The sequence below is a fragment of the Mobula hypostoma genome, chromosome 5, assembly GCF_963921235.1.
Source record: "Mobula hypostoma chromosome 5, sMobHyp1.1, whole genome shotgun sequence".
NCBI lineage: Eukaryota > Metazoa > Chordata > Chondrichthyes > Myliobatiformes > Myliobatidae > Mobula > Mobula hypostoma.
In genome coordinates, this window is record NC_086101.1 from 87809727 (window position 1) to 87825300 (window position 15574).

Here is a 15574-nt window from a genome sequence, read left to right on the forward strand (position 1 = left end):
AGAGTGGGAGGAGGATGGAGATTAGCAGGATAGGTAACTGGAAGTTGAATATTTCATTATTGACTTAACAATGAACTCTCTTTCTCTCGCTTCACAGATGCGCCCTGGCATACTGATTTTTCAGTATCTTTTATTTTTATTTCAAATTTCCAGGTATTATGAAATACCTGAAGCTGAGTTTTAGTGCAATAATTCGTTGTGCTTCTTTTTAACAGGAAATACCTACAATAGTTCTTCTTTAAGAATAAATATGATATCCTGTCTGCACCTATGTGTGTGTGTTCATATAATGATCCTGTTGGATGGAGGTAAGGCAACTTAGAATGTTGCCTTTCAAGAAAACCATTAGATTTTGGGTATATTATAAAATATATTCTGAATTCCATTCCCTTGGTGAAGTAAATTCACCTGGAAAGAGTCATATGATAGCACACGTAGTTTCTAAGTAGTTATGTGAATCTTCTGTATACGAAACATCATAAAGTTGTGAGACAAAATGGCATAAAAAAACACAATAAGACTAGACAATATGGCTGCTTAATCCTGCTTCACTGTTCAATAACACTGGCAGATGCAATGTCAGAAAATACTGTTGCGCAGTCTTCTAATCATTTAGTTTTTTTTAGTATCCAAGAATATTTCTATCTCAACCTACAATGCATACCATTAGAGCATCCACTGCCCTTTGAGGTACTTAATTCCAAAGATTTATTACCCTCTCCAACAGTTGTTCCCAAATTTATTTGGGTTACGGCCTTCTTGGCTCCCTGACCACATCCCCAGTGCCCCGTCTCCCTTTCTGGCCATCACTTAAAAACTATAAAGAATTTTAATTTATGATGCCCAGTGAAGCGACATAGGAACTGTAGGTTCAGAGCAGTGACAATTAATTACAAAAATCAATCAAACCTATGTAGAGCTACAAATAAAATTATCTCTTTATTTAATTGCTGTAAAAACGATTTTCGCCAACATTCAACACACATAAAAGTTGCTGGTGAATGCAGCAGGCCAGGCAGCATCTCTAGGAAGAGGTGCAGTCGACGTTTCAGGCCGAGACCCTTCGTCAGGACAGTTGTTTGCGTTTCACCAACATTATTGCTTCATTGTTTCAGTAGGTTGTATATATGTAGGTTATTCATCTGACATATATACACATATATGTGTACATAGGTCATATAAGCAATTTTAGGATATATATTAACAATCCAACTATTCATTGTTTTTTCATCTTTCACTGAGATGTATGGGCTTGTTTTAGTAATATCAGCTTCTCAACATTAGGCCTAATGTCAATGAGAAGTTATCCCTGCGTTCAGTGACTTGCAGTCTGTTTCATTACTTTAAAAAGAAGTTGAGCAACTGCACTGAAACCGTGATCCACTAAATGTGATGCTGGAAAGGCAATAAAGAACATCTTGACCTTTTTCTGTATTACAGGATAGCGTTCAGAGATTTCTATCTGCTTGATAAGATGTTTTGAACCTTGGCTTTAGCTCAAAGTCATTTTGTAGTAAGGTCATTTCTTCCTCTATCCTTCCTATTAATTCCTCATTACAAGTGTTGAGGAATTGATTTATTATCCTATGTGGACTTTGGATCGAGATAAGAGCCTGACATCTCTTTGACATGTCTTTATGGAGCTCACTCTGATGGGCACAGAGTACTTTAAGATCATCATCTGGTATTCTTTCTTACACTTCCAACTCAAGAAGGCTCAAAAATTGGAAAAGGTCACAATGGCCAATGTTGCTCTTAACTAGGGTTTAACTTGGACAGAAATGTGGAGACAACTGATTAGACTTTGATAAGATTTATGTCATTTCCTTGCAATCGAAGATTGATTTCATTAAACTGTGTAAATAATTTTGACAAATAAGCAATGTCATGCCGAATATTCTTGAGTTGATTACTGAAAGAAGCATTCAAGACTTCCATTAATTTTATCACTGCTTCAATAAACACCTAAAAGTTTCTCAGGCAATTTCTTTTTGAGATCCATCTGACTTCTGTCTGCAAAAGCAAGCATTCAAACTTCTCATCATTCTCAATAAAAATCTCTTGAAATTGTTGAGAATTAAGAATATTGAACATGATTTTATATACCACTATAACAATATTTAATGATTTGTGCAGCCGATCACAGTTTTTTAGTGACGAGATGTTGTCTGTGAATTGTACAGTGAATGGTAAATATGTTAAGTACAGCTTTTTTCAAGAAAGTAACAACCCCACAGTGGTGTAATGTCATTCACAGCACCCCCTCAGTTGCACAAGCAAGAATGCTGGTGAATGGAATGAATCTTTCTTTGAAAAATTGCTCAACAACCTGAAATATTGACTCCACATTCATAGCTGTTTCTATTCCCCTGGCAAACAACAACTCTTGAACCATATTTTAATTTGTTATGAAGCAAACATAACCAAGAAGCAAAGATTTGTTGACTGGCAAAGTTGACTCATCCAACTGCAGATCAAATTCTGTCGTCTTAAGTATGTTGCACAATGCGTCTTCAACATTGTCAGACATTTTATCTATTTGTCAGTTTACAGAGTTGTTGCTGAGTAGAATAGCTATAATTATTTGGTCTGGTGACTTTTGCAAAACTGTACTTGGAACCTTTCTTACTGCTGGCGGAATCAGTTCTTCTCCAGTTGCATGATGCTTTCTAGATTTAGCAATAAGCAATGAAATGCTGTATGAAGTGCTGGCAAACATGTTTTGAAGTGTTTTTCATTTCTGAACGTTTTCATGTAATGACTTAAAATAAGCCAAGTTCTTGTTTTATCAGAGTATATCATCTTCAAATGTTCAAGGAGCCTGGATTGTTTCATTACCTCATTTGAAAAAAACTTTGTCACACAACAGACACTTTGGCTGCTGGTGATTGCTTGGTGCTGGATAAATCCATATTTAGACAATCAGACCTTAAGACGTAGGAGCAGATTTAGGCCATTCGGCCCATCAAGTCTATTCAGTTATTCCAACATAGCTGATTTACTATCCCCCTCAACCCCATTCTACTGCCTTCTCCCCATAACCTTCAATACTCTCAATAATCAAAAATCAAGATTCTGATTAATTAATAACATCCACCATAAATAAATCCAATGAATCGGCCTGCACAGCTATCTGAGGCAAAGAATTCCACAGATTCACCATCCTCTGGCTAAAGAAATTTTTCTTCATCTCTGTTCTAAATGGACATCCCTCTATTATGAGGTTGTGCCCGCAGGACCTAAACTCTCCCATTATAGGAAACATCCTTTCCACATCCACTCCATCCAGACTTTTCAATATTCAATTGTTTTCAATTAGATCCCTCCTCATTCTTCTAAACTCTTGCAAGTACAGGCCCAGAGCCATCAAACATTTCTCATGTATTAACCCTCTCATTCCTGAAATCACTCTTGTGAACTTCCTCTGGACTTTCTCCATTCTTTCTTAGATAAAGGGCCCAAAATTCTCACAATATTCCAAATGCAGTTGGTTTAACCAATGCCTTCTAAAGCCTCAGAATTGCATCATTTCAGATACTGTCTATAATATACTATCTATAATTCTTTTATGTTTAGTCTCCTTCTGCTGCTTTCATTATGGATTGACGACAATGGTCAATCACCTATTGTTTAAGACCAACCTCAAGCACTGCGATCAATAAAGAGAAAATTTATGACATCATCATAGTTCAGGCAAAACCTGGCTCACTGCCTGAAGCTACATAAAATAAGGCAGCAATATCATGGTTGGGCCGTGAGCTAGTGGAATGAGGTCAAGACCTTCAAAAGGGCAGATTCTGAACTTTACTCTGTTTGAATGCATACTCAAATTCACTGGAATTGAATCACTGAGTGATTAGAGTATTGGAATCATACTAGCAAACACTCTGTTACAGTAGTGAATGGCAATAATGCATGGGCCAAGCCCACAAATGACACAATTTCTTCAGTCCAGGTTTCTCATGATATGCCTCATACAGAAGTGTGACATTGCTTTTCAACAGCTATAGTGTTCTTTGTGCAAAGTCTACGAGATCAATGTACAAACGTATTATCAAGAAATCAGATGATTTGATCATTGTATTCAAGTGCAAAGCACTGAGGATCAAATGCTTTTAATAACTTATTCATTTCTTAAGTTAAGCCTGTAATCCCTCAGCCCCCACTCCTTGCTACCGAATGCCCCAGCTCTCCCTTTATCATAATAGCCCACTTAGAAACATCTAACGACCCTAGTGATGGGGGCAATATTGCCCACTTACAGAATCACTGCTCTGCACAAAAATATCAGCTTTATCCTGAAACTGTTTCCAAGTTTTTGAACTTCTATCTGAAGAAAATATCCTGCTGGGAGTACCACTGTTAATCCTTCTCAATGTTGTATCTGCCTCTATAAAAGCTGCACTTCAGGAAGATGAGGGTGTGGAAAGTGAAACCAATAAGACGTAGGAGCACAATTAAGCCACTTGGCATATCAAGTTACTCCACCATTCCATTGTGACTGATTTATTATCCCTCTCAACCCTATCCTCCTGCCCATCTACCCATAACTTTGATGCCCAGACAAACCAAGTAACTCACATCAAAGTTGCTGGTGAACGCAGCAGGCCAGGCAGCATCTCTAGGAAGAGGTACAGTTGACGTTTCAGGCCGAGACCCTTCGTCCTGATCAATATACTCAATAAGCTGGCCTCCACAGCTGTCTGTGGCAAAGAATTGCACAATGAATTTCACCATTCTCTAACAAATGAAATTCCTTTTTATCTCCATTCTAAATGGACATCCCTCTATTATAAAGTTGTGCCCTCTGGTCCAAGACTCAACTGCTTTAGGAAACATCCTCACCAATCTACTCAATCGAGACCTTTCAATATTCAATAGATTTCAATGAGATTTCCTCTCTTTCCTCTAAACTCCAAAGAATACAGGCCCAGAGCTATTATTCACTTCTCACAAGTTAACCCGTTTATTCTCAGTATCTTTCTCATGAACCTCTCCAATGTTACATCTTTTAGATAAGGGGCCCAAAACTGATCACAATACTCCATGTGGTCTGACCAGTGCCTTATAAAGCTTCAGCATTGCATCCTTGCTTTTGTATTCTTGTCCTCTTGAAATAAATGCTAACATTGCATTTGTCTTCCTTTCCACAGACTCGATCTGCAAGTTAACCATTAAGAATTCCTTTGCCACTCTGATTTTTGAATTTTCTCCCCATTTAGAAAATTGTCTATGCTTTATTCTTTACACCAAAGTGCTTGACCATACACTTCCATTTCCCTACACTATATTGCATTTGTCACTTTTTTGCCATTCTCACAATCTGTCCAAGCCCTTCTGCAGACTCCCTACTTCCTCAGCACTACCTGCCCCTCCACCTATCTTTGTATTGTCTTCAGACTTGGCCTCAAAACAATAAGACACAAAGTCCTGCTAATACTGGGTTGCAGAGTTCAAGAACATGAGACCAGTGATACATTGTCTTCTGCTGGACATCCTTGGGCAACAGTCCTCAGAATGGCCTTGTAAAAAGGACTGAACAGCTTGGAAAAGCAAAATGGACAATGATGAGGGGTGGGAAGGGATAAACAGGGATAAATTATTGTGCAGAATAATTAAAAATAAGCATGTCTAGTTGAGTATGTTTTTGTTTAAATTATTCTTTTATCTACATCTAATTTTAAGTTCTTTAGAGCCAATGTCTTAGCTATCTTTACTTGTCAGCTCACTTAACCAACTATGTGACTGGTTTGGTAAAACAGTAATGGTACACAAGACAAGCCTCCTGCTTTGCAGATAGAAACTGGCTCATAGTTTCTTAGCCATAGACTTAAGAAACTATTTTTGGAAGTTGCACTAAATTTCTCTGGATCAAAATATATGGAATGAGCCATCTTCTGTATTTAAATATTTAGGTTTGTTTTATCTCTATTAAGTTGGTGCAGTCTTATTATTCACAATATGATTTGCTTGAATCTTTTAAGTGCTTACTTAATAGATAAATCTTATTTCCTAGAAGTAGCAATGTTCAGAGTCTTTTATTTTGAATAGTTTTATATAGATTATATTTTAACTATGCCGGCTGGTGGCATAGTGGCATCAATGCTGGACTTCGGAGCGAAGGCTTCCTTGTCACGCTTTCCATCCGTGCTGGGTTGAGTGTCGAGCTAGCAACTCAACCTTATAAAAAAGAAATTGCCTGCTAGAGAAATATCAACAGCAAAAAGTTAATGGCCTATGCTCTCTCGTGAGTTTAAAGGCAATTTCTCTCTTTTCTCTATATTTTAACTGACGGTAATACAGTAAATAGATTACAAGTGCTGGCCTTCAAAGGAATTGCTGATGATGGTAATTTTGTTAATGATTTGTATTTTTCAGTGCAAATGCTGGCCTGGATTCAGACTGAAAGATGATGGCAAAACCTGTATTGACATTGATGAATGTGCGACCAGCTTTCCCTGTAGCCAGCAATGCATCAATACTTATGGAACCTACAAGTGTTTGTGTGCTGAAGGTTATGAAATACGAGCAGATAATCCCAATAGCTGCAAAGTTTTATCAGGTATGATTTTCTATTTATTCCTCCCTGCATTAAAGTCTATAGAGACTCACAAGAGATGTAAGGTATGAAATATGATATAAAGGAAGCAAAACCTAGTGAACTGAAAATGCATTGTATTAAATTAGCATCTTGCACATTAACATTTTGTTAAAGGTTCATTTATGAAATATGGGTTTTAAAAGGAATTAGTATTAATGTTCCACAGTGCAATTCCAATCTATAAATTCACTCATTGAAAAACATGTTGTGATTTTGCTGTGGCCTTTCATGATGGAGATACTGAACATTATTCCAATAATTTTCATTTCATTCAGGACTTTGATTGGGGAAAATAATGAGATGTTTTCTCGAAATGCTTGTTAGAGTTAAGAAGGTGGTAAGAATAAGTATATTAATTTTCTCATTGTGATTGTGTATAATACTTCAAGCAGAGCTTTTAGAGAGCATTTGAAAACATGGTCTTTGTCTCATATAAAATGGAATTTTTACAACAGTCTCTGAGGAATTCCATTGAATCTGCTGAATAATATAAAAGAAAACTGTTCTAACTTGTAATTTTAAACATGAAATGAAGAGCAGTTGAGAAATGCTTCTAAGTGTATGACTGTTATGTTACATTTAGTATTATATAACTTATGAGTAGATTACTCTTTTATGTCACAACGGTGAAAGTTGAACATTTATTTTAACCAGTTTATTGTTTGCTGTGTTTGTTAAATTAAAATCTATGCACTATGAGCTTGCAATTCTACATAAGCATAAGAAATGACAACAGGAAGGTGGAGTCTCAAGACTATTCAAACCAATTCCACATTCAATTAAATCATGGATGAAAATTTCCATTAGCACTTCCTGTATAATCCCCAATTCTCTTTTATCTGTTCCGGATCCTGATATCCTATGCTTTTCAATAATTCAATGACTGAGCATCCACATTGTCTGAAGTGGAGAATTTGAAATATCCATCATGTTCTGAGTGAAGTAATCTCTCATCATCTCATTCCTAATTGTTTTATTCTAATATTGAGTTTTAGAAATTAGTTTTTTGCTGCCCGTGCTAAGTAAGTGCCAAAACTATCGCTGTTCACTATACTGTCTTTCCACATTTGGCTTGATTGAAGATCACTGGAATTCAAAATTGAGGTAAACATGCAGATGATGTGGCAACCAAGGACAAATTTCTACTGCATAACTTTCATTCTACTTCTCTAACAAGGGATTTTATTGCACCACCCAATGCACAAAGCCCTCCAATGAGATAACTTTTATACTTCAAACTATATAGATCCCTGCAGTTTGTCTTTTTTCATAAGGCTATACTGTCATCTTCATAATCAATCTTATGAAACACACGCAAAATTCTGGAGGAACTCAACAGGTTAGTCAGCATCTATGGAGGGAATTGAACTGTATAGCCTTCACGCCAAGACCCTTTATCAAGGCACCTGATAAAGATGTATAGACCCCTGATTTATGGCACCACAGAGTTCGATAAAGGTCTCCGTCTGAAATGTCAGCTGTTCATTTCCCACCATAGATGCTGCCTGACCTGCTGAGTTCCTCCAGCATTTTGTGAGTGTTGCTGAAAATCTCCAGTATCTACAGAATCTCATGTCAATATTGTGAACATTTTTTACACTCACCATAAGGTATGTTTAATCTCATTTTTTAGGTAGGAAGAGACGTTTGCACATAGTACATGTGGGGTCTCAACAAGCCAGAAATACTTCATTATTTTTATATTGCTAACTTCTGATCATGAAGGCTAGCAAAATATTTTCCTTTCTAATTACTTTCTGAAATTGATTATTATTGTAACTTACCAGAGTGAAGGGTTATCTATACCCAGTCTTCGGAGCAAGAGGTATCAGCTTTGAATCTGCCAGCTCCTTACCTGTACTCCACCTATGCTGGGTTAATTGTCAAGCTAGCAACTTGGCTTTGTAAAACAGACAAATGCTAAAGGAACAGCAAGGTTGCCACCTGATGCGTCTGAAGGCGCAGGGAGAAGCTTTTCTGTGATATACAATACATCAAAATCTTTCTGAATCCCATTCATTAGTCAATGGCATATAAATAAATAGATGGTAATTAATCTGTGAAATTATTACCTATTGCTTTCAACTGTGTTGTTAATTCTACACTACTCCATATTGTAACCCACTTCTTGTACAATAAATTATCTCATCTACATTCTTTGTTGGCCCCATACAATATGTTCTCTTCACAGTTTACTTCCCCAACCATCAGTCGGCTCATATCGTTTCTTGGATAAATCAAATTAGAAATTTAATATTTTAAAAACATTGCCTTCTGTGCTGCGGAATATTTCAGGGAAACTAACATATATAATAAATGAAACTGAATTATCAATTTAGCCTATGAATCCTGGAATTGAAATGAATTCATGGGTCCAGCTAGCCCAGTGAAGTAACTGAAATGTGAATAGAATGCAGGGAAGCATAGCCAAAAGAAAAGAAAACGGTTGCATGTTTAAGATAATACATATTGTCATGTTGGTTGGAACATACCTGAATGTTACATTTATTTTGATGCCCATAACATGGATCTAATCATAGGAAGGAACAGAGCAAAACAAAACAATTCTGAAATTCTGTTGTCAAGTAAAAAAGCTGCCAGTGAGGAATGTTAATATACATTAATATTATAATGAAAAGTTGAAGATGATTCCAGTAATGCTTTTCAATGACATTAAAATAGTATCAAAATAAATATATTTCCTGAACTATTAAGACATTAGGAATAAATTCCATGACAGATTATTAAAGATGAAAAATATAATAAGCTTCTTTGAAGAATTAATGATTCATAAAAGCTGACTCTAAACAATGGGAGAGAGCTGATAAATAGATCACCTTTCATAGGAATTAGGTTGGATCACCAATAAGACAGGAAAATTACCTTCTGTGGTACACAGTTCGCAGTTTAGTGTGAAATCTGAGGAACGAACAATACGAATATTAATTAGTTATATTTTTGGCTTAATTTTGCTTACATCCTCGTGTTTTATTTAGAATATGTTTGAGATTTGAGAATATGGTTAACCCGGAACAGACCCGGATCTGGGCCGTACCCTCCAAATATCTGGACCTGCCTTTCGGTTTTTTTGCACTACCTTACTTTCCCTTTTCTATTTTCTATTTATGATTTATAATTTACATTTTTACTATATTTACTATCAATTTGTACTCCAGGGAGCATGAAGCACAGAATCAAATACCACTGTGATGATTGTACGCTCTAGTATCAATTGTTTGGCAACAATAAAGTATTAAAGTATGAAGTATTAAAGTATTTAATCAACAGTAGCGAGGATTCACAAAAGAATTAAATTAGACAATTGAAAATAAGCATATGTGTCAATCAATAACAAGGACATTCATTCCAATCCAAGTGTTCTGGTTGTCAATATTTTCTCTTTTTTTCAGCTTTGGATTATTCATAGAGGAAAGGTTAGGATTTGAATAAGTATACTAAAGAACACGCATTATAAGGTTTATCCAAAGTAAATAAACAAATTCAAATCAGAATTGAGAGAAATATTTTCGTAAAGAATGCAAACATTAAATCCACCTTATGGCTATTAAAATTGCATGCCTTAGTGAAGATTCTTTTTTGTGTTTTTTTCAGATGAGGAACCATTTTTAATTTTTGCTGACCGACATGAAATACGAAAAATGAGTATAGATGGATTCAACTACACATTATTAAAACAGGTAAAGGATCTTTTCTAGTATTGTTTGTTCCTGGCATTTTAAATGTTCAAACACAAGGCCAATTTTTTTTTTGTTACTTTACAGGGGTTGAATAATGTTCATGCAATTGATTTTGATTATGGGGACCAATGTATTTATTGGGCAGATATCACCACTCAAGGCAGTACGATATCAAGGATCCATCTGAATGGAAGCAATCCTGAGGTAGGAGGAGTTGCTTTAGGAACATGAATGTGGAATACTTCAGAATTTAAGTATTTGGTAGTCCAAATATGTAAGTAAGTTCACAAAGGTTATACATTTCAATTAAATAGAATATTTCAAAGTTTCCCCTTCAAAACTGTGAAGCTTCTGTGTGGAGAGCCACCAGCTATCTCCCATCTGATATTCAGCACACTTTCAACTTCTGTGGCAAAGCAATGCAACAATACAACATTGACCTCCCAGACTGAAACCGAATGCACCATTGAGTCGATTGGCGGTTCCAGATTATATAGAGCTGTTCATATGTTGCATCTGGTCTTTTAGCTTTATATCCGTTACAGCTGGTGCACAAACCCTGATCATTTGAACAGATTTGGCGACTTTCAATAAAAAGATAATTTGATGAAAATATAAACAACACACATCAAAGTTGCTTGAATTCCCAGCATCTGCAGAATTCCTCGTGTTTGCATTGATGAAAATATATTTTGTTTTACTTTATTTAATTTTATATTTGCCCTTCTAAGATTTATTTGCAGCTGTTTAATGTGTCTTTACATTTATTCTGTATTCAGTTTGATTTTTTTTGAACACTTATTTTTAATTGAACTGAGTCTAGTGCTGTGGATAAAGTCTTATGTTCTGCTCTCTGAGGTCTAGTCGCTTTTAGTGACATGCTCGGTCTGGTAAGAGTGTCATGAAATGGAGGCATTTAATACAGTGGATATCAAGAAAATGTAAAGACTTGTTTTCTTCTGTGTAGAAAGCCCCTCAGGTTGAGGATGACTGGCATCTCGTTTTAAGAATTGTAATGTGGCGAATGAGGTCAACGTGGGAATTGCAAATGACTCCACAGATGGGGTAGGAGGTGGATGCTAGAGTAGATGGATGGGCAGTTTTCATTGTGATGCACAGCGTCTGCTACTTATTAGAGGTTTGTGTATTTCCCTAATGCCTGGCTTCCAGGCTTTTAATGCCATCTCTAGTTAGAGAAGTGCCAGGAATAATTGGTGATGCTGCACCTCTTTAATAAACACATCCTTGAATGTTTTTTTTTACTGAACGCTTGGTAATCTCCTTCAGTCTGTTTTGTGAATGCAAGTGATGTGTCCAGCCCAACATAGCCAAATAACAATGACTCGGGCCTTGGTGTCAGCAATGCTGACCTGGAAGAAGATCATGTTTGTTTATCACACCAGTGAATTTAGAGGATTTAATGGAGACATAACCCAGAGGATGCAAACACAAAACATGGGCCTGGTCAAACGCAATCTAGTCCATTATACACCTGCCTGTCATAAAAAAAAGACCTTGTAAAACTTTCAAAACTAGAATCATTGGCACATGCTGATATCTGAAACATCCAAACTGATTCCTTTGTTAAATTGGTTCTCACTGGGACACAGAAAGTGGTTGAAGTACTTGGTACTTAGCCCAAACCAAGTTTACACCTGAATTATTAACATTGTTTTGCCTTACATTATGGGTACTCCATTAAACCTACAATTCTACACATAGTGCATGCGGAACAATTTTAAATAATTATGCTTAAGAGTTCTAGGCAGGTAAGTGTCATAACAAATGATTGTCCAAACTGTCTTGCTTATGTAAGACAATTTTGTGATTTATATGACCAGAAGTCTCATTTGTTTCATTATGTAATACCTACAGAAGTGTTTTTAAGTGAAAACACTACAAAAACACAACTCTACCTCTATATTCTATCATATTTCTTCAGCGATTTGATCGAGGCACAACTGTGCAAACGGGTGGACATCAACCAGTTAGCAGAGCGAGAAGAGTTTATGAGTGAGAAGTTTAAAAGGAGACTGCTGTATTGACCGGGTACCAGAGGAGTGGGTGACAGAGTAGAGGGAGACAGAGTAGGAGAGCTTTGGTTCAATGAGGCTTCAGTGATAACGGGTCAAGGCGAGGTAGGTTGCCTGTGAAGAATACAGATAGGATGTATGTGTGTGAGGTCAGTGTTCTGTGCTCGGATAAGCCTCCCAAAAGGCTACATGTGCACCAGGAGTGTCAAGCTGCAACTCCTTAGGGAAACTGGGGATGCAGCTCATTGACCTTCGTCTGGTCAGGGAGAGTGAGGAGGTCATAGATAGGAGCACGAGGCAGGTAGACACACCGGGGCCTCGGGGGACAGATAAGTGTGTAACAGTCAGGAGAGGGAAGGGCAGGAGTCAGATGCTAGATAGTACCCCTGTGTCTGTCCCCGTTAACAATAAGTACTCCTGCTTGAGTACTGTTGGGGGGGACGGCCTACCTGGGGGAGCAACAGTAACCACGCCTCTGGCACAAAGTCTGGCCCTGCGGCTCAGAAGGGTACGGAAAGGAAGAGAATGGTAACAGAGATAGGGAACTCTATAGTTCGGGGGTCAGACAGGCGATTCTGTGGACACAGGAAAGAAACACAGATGGTAGTTTGCCTCCCAGGTGCCAGGGTCCAGGACGTTTCTGATTGCGTCCACGATATCCTGAAGTGGGAAGGAGAACAGCCAGGGGTCGTGGTACATATTAGTACCAACGACATAGGTAGGAAAAGGGAGGAGGTCCTGAAAGCAGACTACAGGGAGTTAGGAAGGAAGTTGAGAATCAAGACCACAAAGGTAGTAATCTTGGGATTTCTGCCTGTTGCACGCGACAGTGAGTATAGGAATAGAGTGAGGTGGAGGACAAATGCCTGGTTGAGTGATTGGAGCAGGGGGCAGTGATTCAGATTTCTGGATCATTGGGACCACTTTTGGGACAGGTGTGACCTGTACAAAAAGGACGGGTTGCACTTGAATCCCAGGGAGACAAATATCCTGGCGGGGAGGTTTGCTAAGGCTATTGGGGAAAGTTTAAACTAGAATTGCTGGGGGGTGGAAACTGAACTGAAGAGACAGAGGAAGAGGCGATTGGCTCACAAATAGAGAAAGCTTGGAGACGGTGTGAGAAGGAGGATAGGCAGATGATAGAGCAGGGACACACTCAGACTGATGGCTTGAGATGTATCTTTTTCAGTGCAAGGAGTATTATGAACAAAGCGGATGAGCTTAGAGCGTGGATCAGTACTTGGAGCTGTGATCTTGTGGCCATTACAGAGACTTGGATGGCTCAGGGGCGGGAATGGTTACTTCAAGCTTTAGATGTTTCAGAAAGGACAGGGAGGGAGGAAAAAAACTGAGGGTGTGGCACTGTTGATCAGAGATAGTGTCATGGCTGCAGAAAAGGAGGAAATCATGGAGGGATTGTCTACAGAGTCTCTGTGGGTGGAAGTTAGGAACAAGAAGGGGTCAATAACTCTACTGGGTGTTTTTTATAGACCACTCAATAGCAACAGGGACATCAAGGAGCAGATAGGGAGACAGATCCTAGAAAGGTGCAATAATAACAGGGTTGTCATGGTGGGAGATTTTAATTTCCAAAATATCGACTGGCATCTCCCTAGAGCGAGGGGTTTAGATGGGGTAGAGTTTGTTAGGTGTATTCAGGAAGGTTTCTTGACACAATATGTAGATAAGCCTACAAGAGGAGAGGCTTGTAGCCTCTGGTATTAGGAAATGAACCTGGTCAGGTGTCAGATCTCTCAGTGGGAGAGCATTTTGGAAATAGTGATCACAATTCTATCTCCTTTACCATTGCATTGGAGAGGGATAGGAACAGACAAGTTAGGAAAGCGTTTAATTGGAGTAAGGGGAAATATGAGGCTATCAGACAAGAATTTGGAAGCATAAATTGGGAACAGATGTTCTCAGGGAAATGTTCAGGGGGTATTTGTATGGAGTTCTCCATAGGTACTTTCCAATGAGACAGGGAAAGGATGGTAGGGTACAGGAAACGTGCTGTTGTAAATCTAGTCATGAAGAAAAGAAAACCTTACAAAAGTTTCAAAAAACTAGGTAATGATATAGATCTAGAAGATTATAAGGCTAGCAAGAAGGAGCTTAAGAATGAAATTAGGAGAGCCAGGAGGGGCCATAGGAAGGCCTTGGTGGACAGGATTAAGGAAAACCCCAAGGCATTCTACAAGTATGTGAAGAGCAAGAGGATAAGATATGAGAGAATAGGACCAATCAAATATGACAGTGGTGTGTATGGAACTGGAGGAGACAGCAGAGGTCCTTAATGAGTACTTTGCTTCAGTATTCACTACGGAAAAGGATCTTGGTGATTGTAGGGATGACTTACAGTGGACTGAAAAGCTTGAGCATGTAGATATTAAGGAAGAGGATGTGCTGGAGCTTTTGGAAAGCATCAAGTTGTCACCGGGACCAAACGAGATGTACCCCAGGCTTCTGTGGGAAGCGAGGGAGGAGATTGCTGAGCCTCTGGCAATGATCTTTGCATCATCAATGGGGACGGGAGAGGTTCTGAAAGATTGGAGGGTTGCAGATGTTGTTCCCTTATTCAAAAAAGTGAGTAGAGATAGCCCAGGAAAGTGTAAACCAGTGAGTCTTACTTCAGTGGTTGGTAAGTTGATGGAGAAGATCCTGAGAGGCAGGATTTATGAACATTTGGACAGGCATAATATGATTAGGAATAGTTAGCTTGGCTTTGTCAAAGGCAGGTCGTGCCTTACGAACCTGATTGGATTTTTGAGGATGTGACTAAACACATTGATGAATGTAGAGCAGTAGATGTAGTGCATATGGATTTCAGCAAGGCATTTGATAAGGTACCCCATGCAAGGCTTATTGAGAAAGTAAGGACGCATGGGATCCATGGAGACATTGCTTTGTGGATCCAGAACTGGCTTGCCCACAAAAGGCAAAGAGTGGTTGTAGACAGGTCATATTCTGCATGGAGGCCGGTGACCAGTGGTGTGCTTCAGGGATCTGTTCTGAGACCCCTACTCTTCATGATTTTTATAAATGTCCTAGATGAGGAAGTGGAGAGATTGGTTAGTAAATTTGCTGATGACACAAAGGTTGTGGGTGTTGTGGATAGTGTGGAGGGCTGGATAGTGTGGATAGTGTTATAGCAGGACATTGATAGGATACAAAACTGGCCTTAGAAGTGGCAGATGGAGTTCAATCCATATGTGTGAAGTGGTTCATTTTGGTAGGTTAAATAT

At 38.3% G+C, this 15574-nt stretch overlaps 1 protein-coding gene across 3 annotated transcripts in view; it reads left to right on the forward strand.

The window, feature by feature from the left end:
* Positions 1-15574, forward strand: part of LOC134346855 (low-density lipoprotein receptor-related protein 1-like) — a 2119020-nt gene that overhangs the window by 1870166 nt on the left and 233280 nt on the right. For all 3 annotated transcript variants that reach the window (XM_063048628.1, XM_063048629.1, XM_063048630.1), the window contains 3 exons: positions 6379-6562; positions 10214-10299; positions 10384-10503. In XM_063048628.1, coding sequence (XP_062904698.1) covers positions 6379-6562; positions 10214-10299; positions 10384-10503 — 390 coding nt within the window. The remainder of the gene's footprint in view (positions 1-6378; positions 6563-10213; positions 10300-10383; positions 10504-15574) is intronic.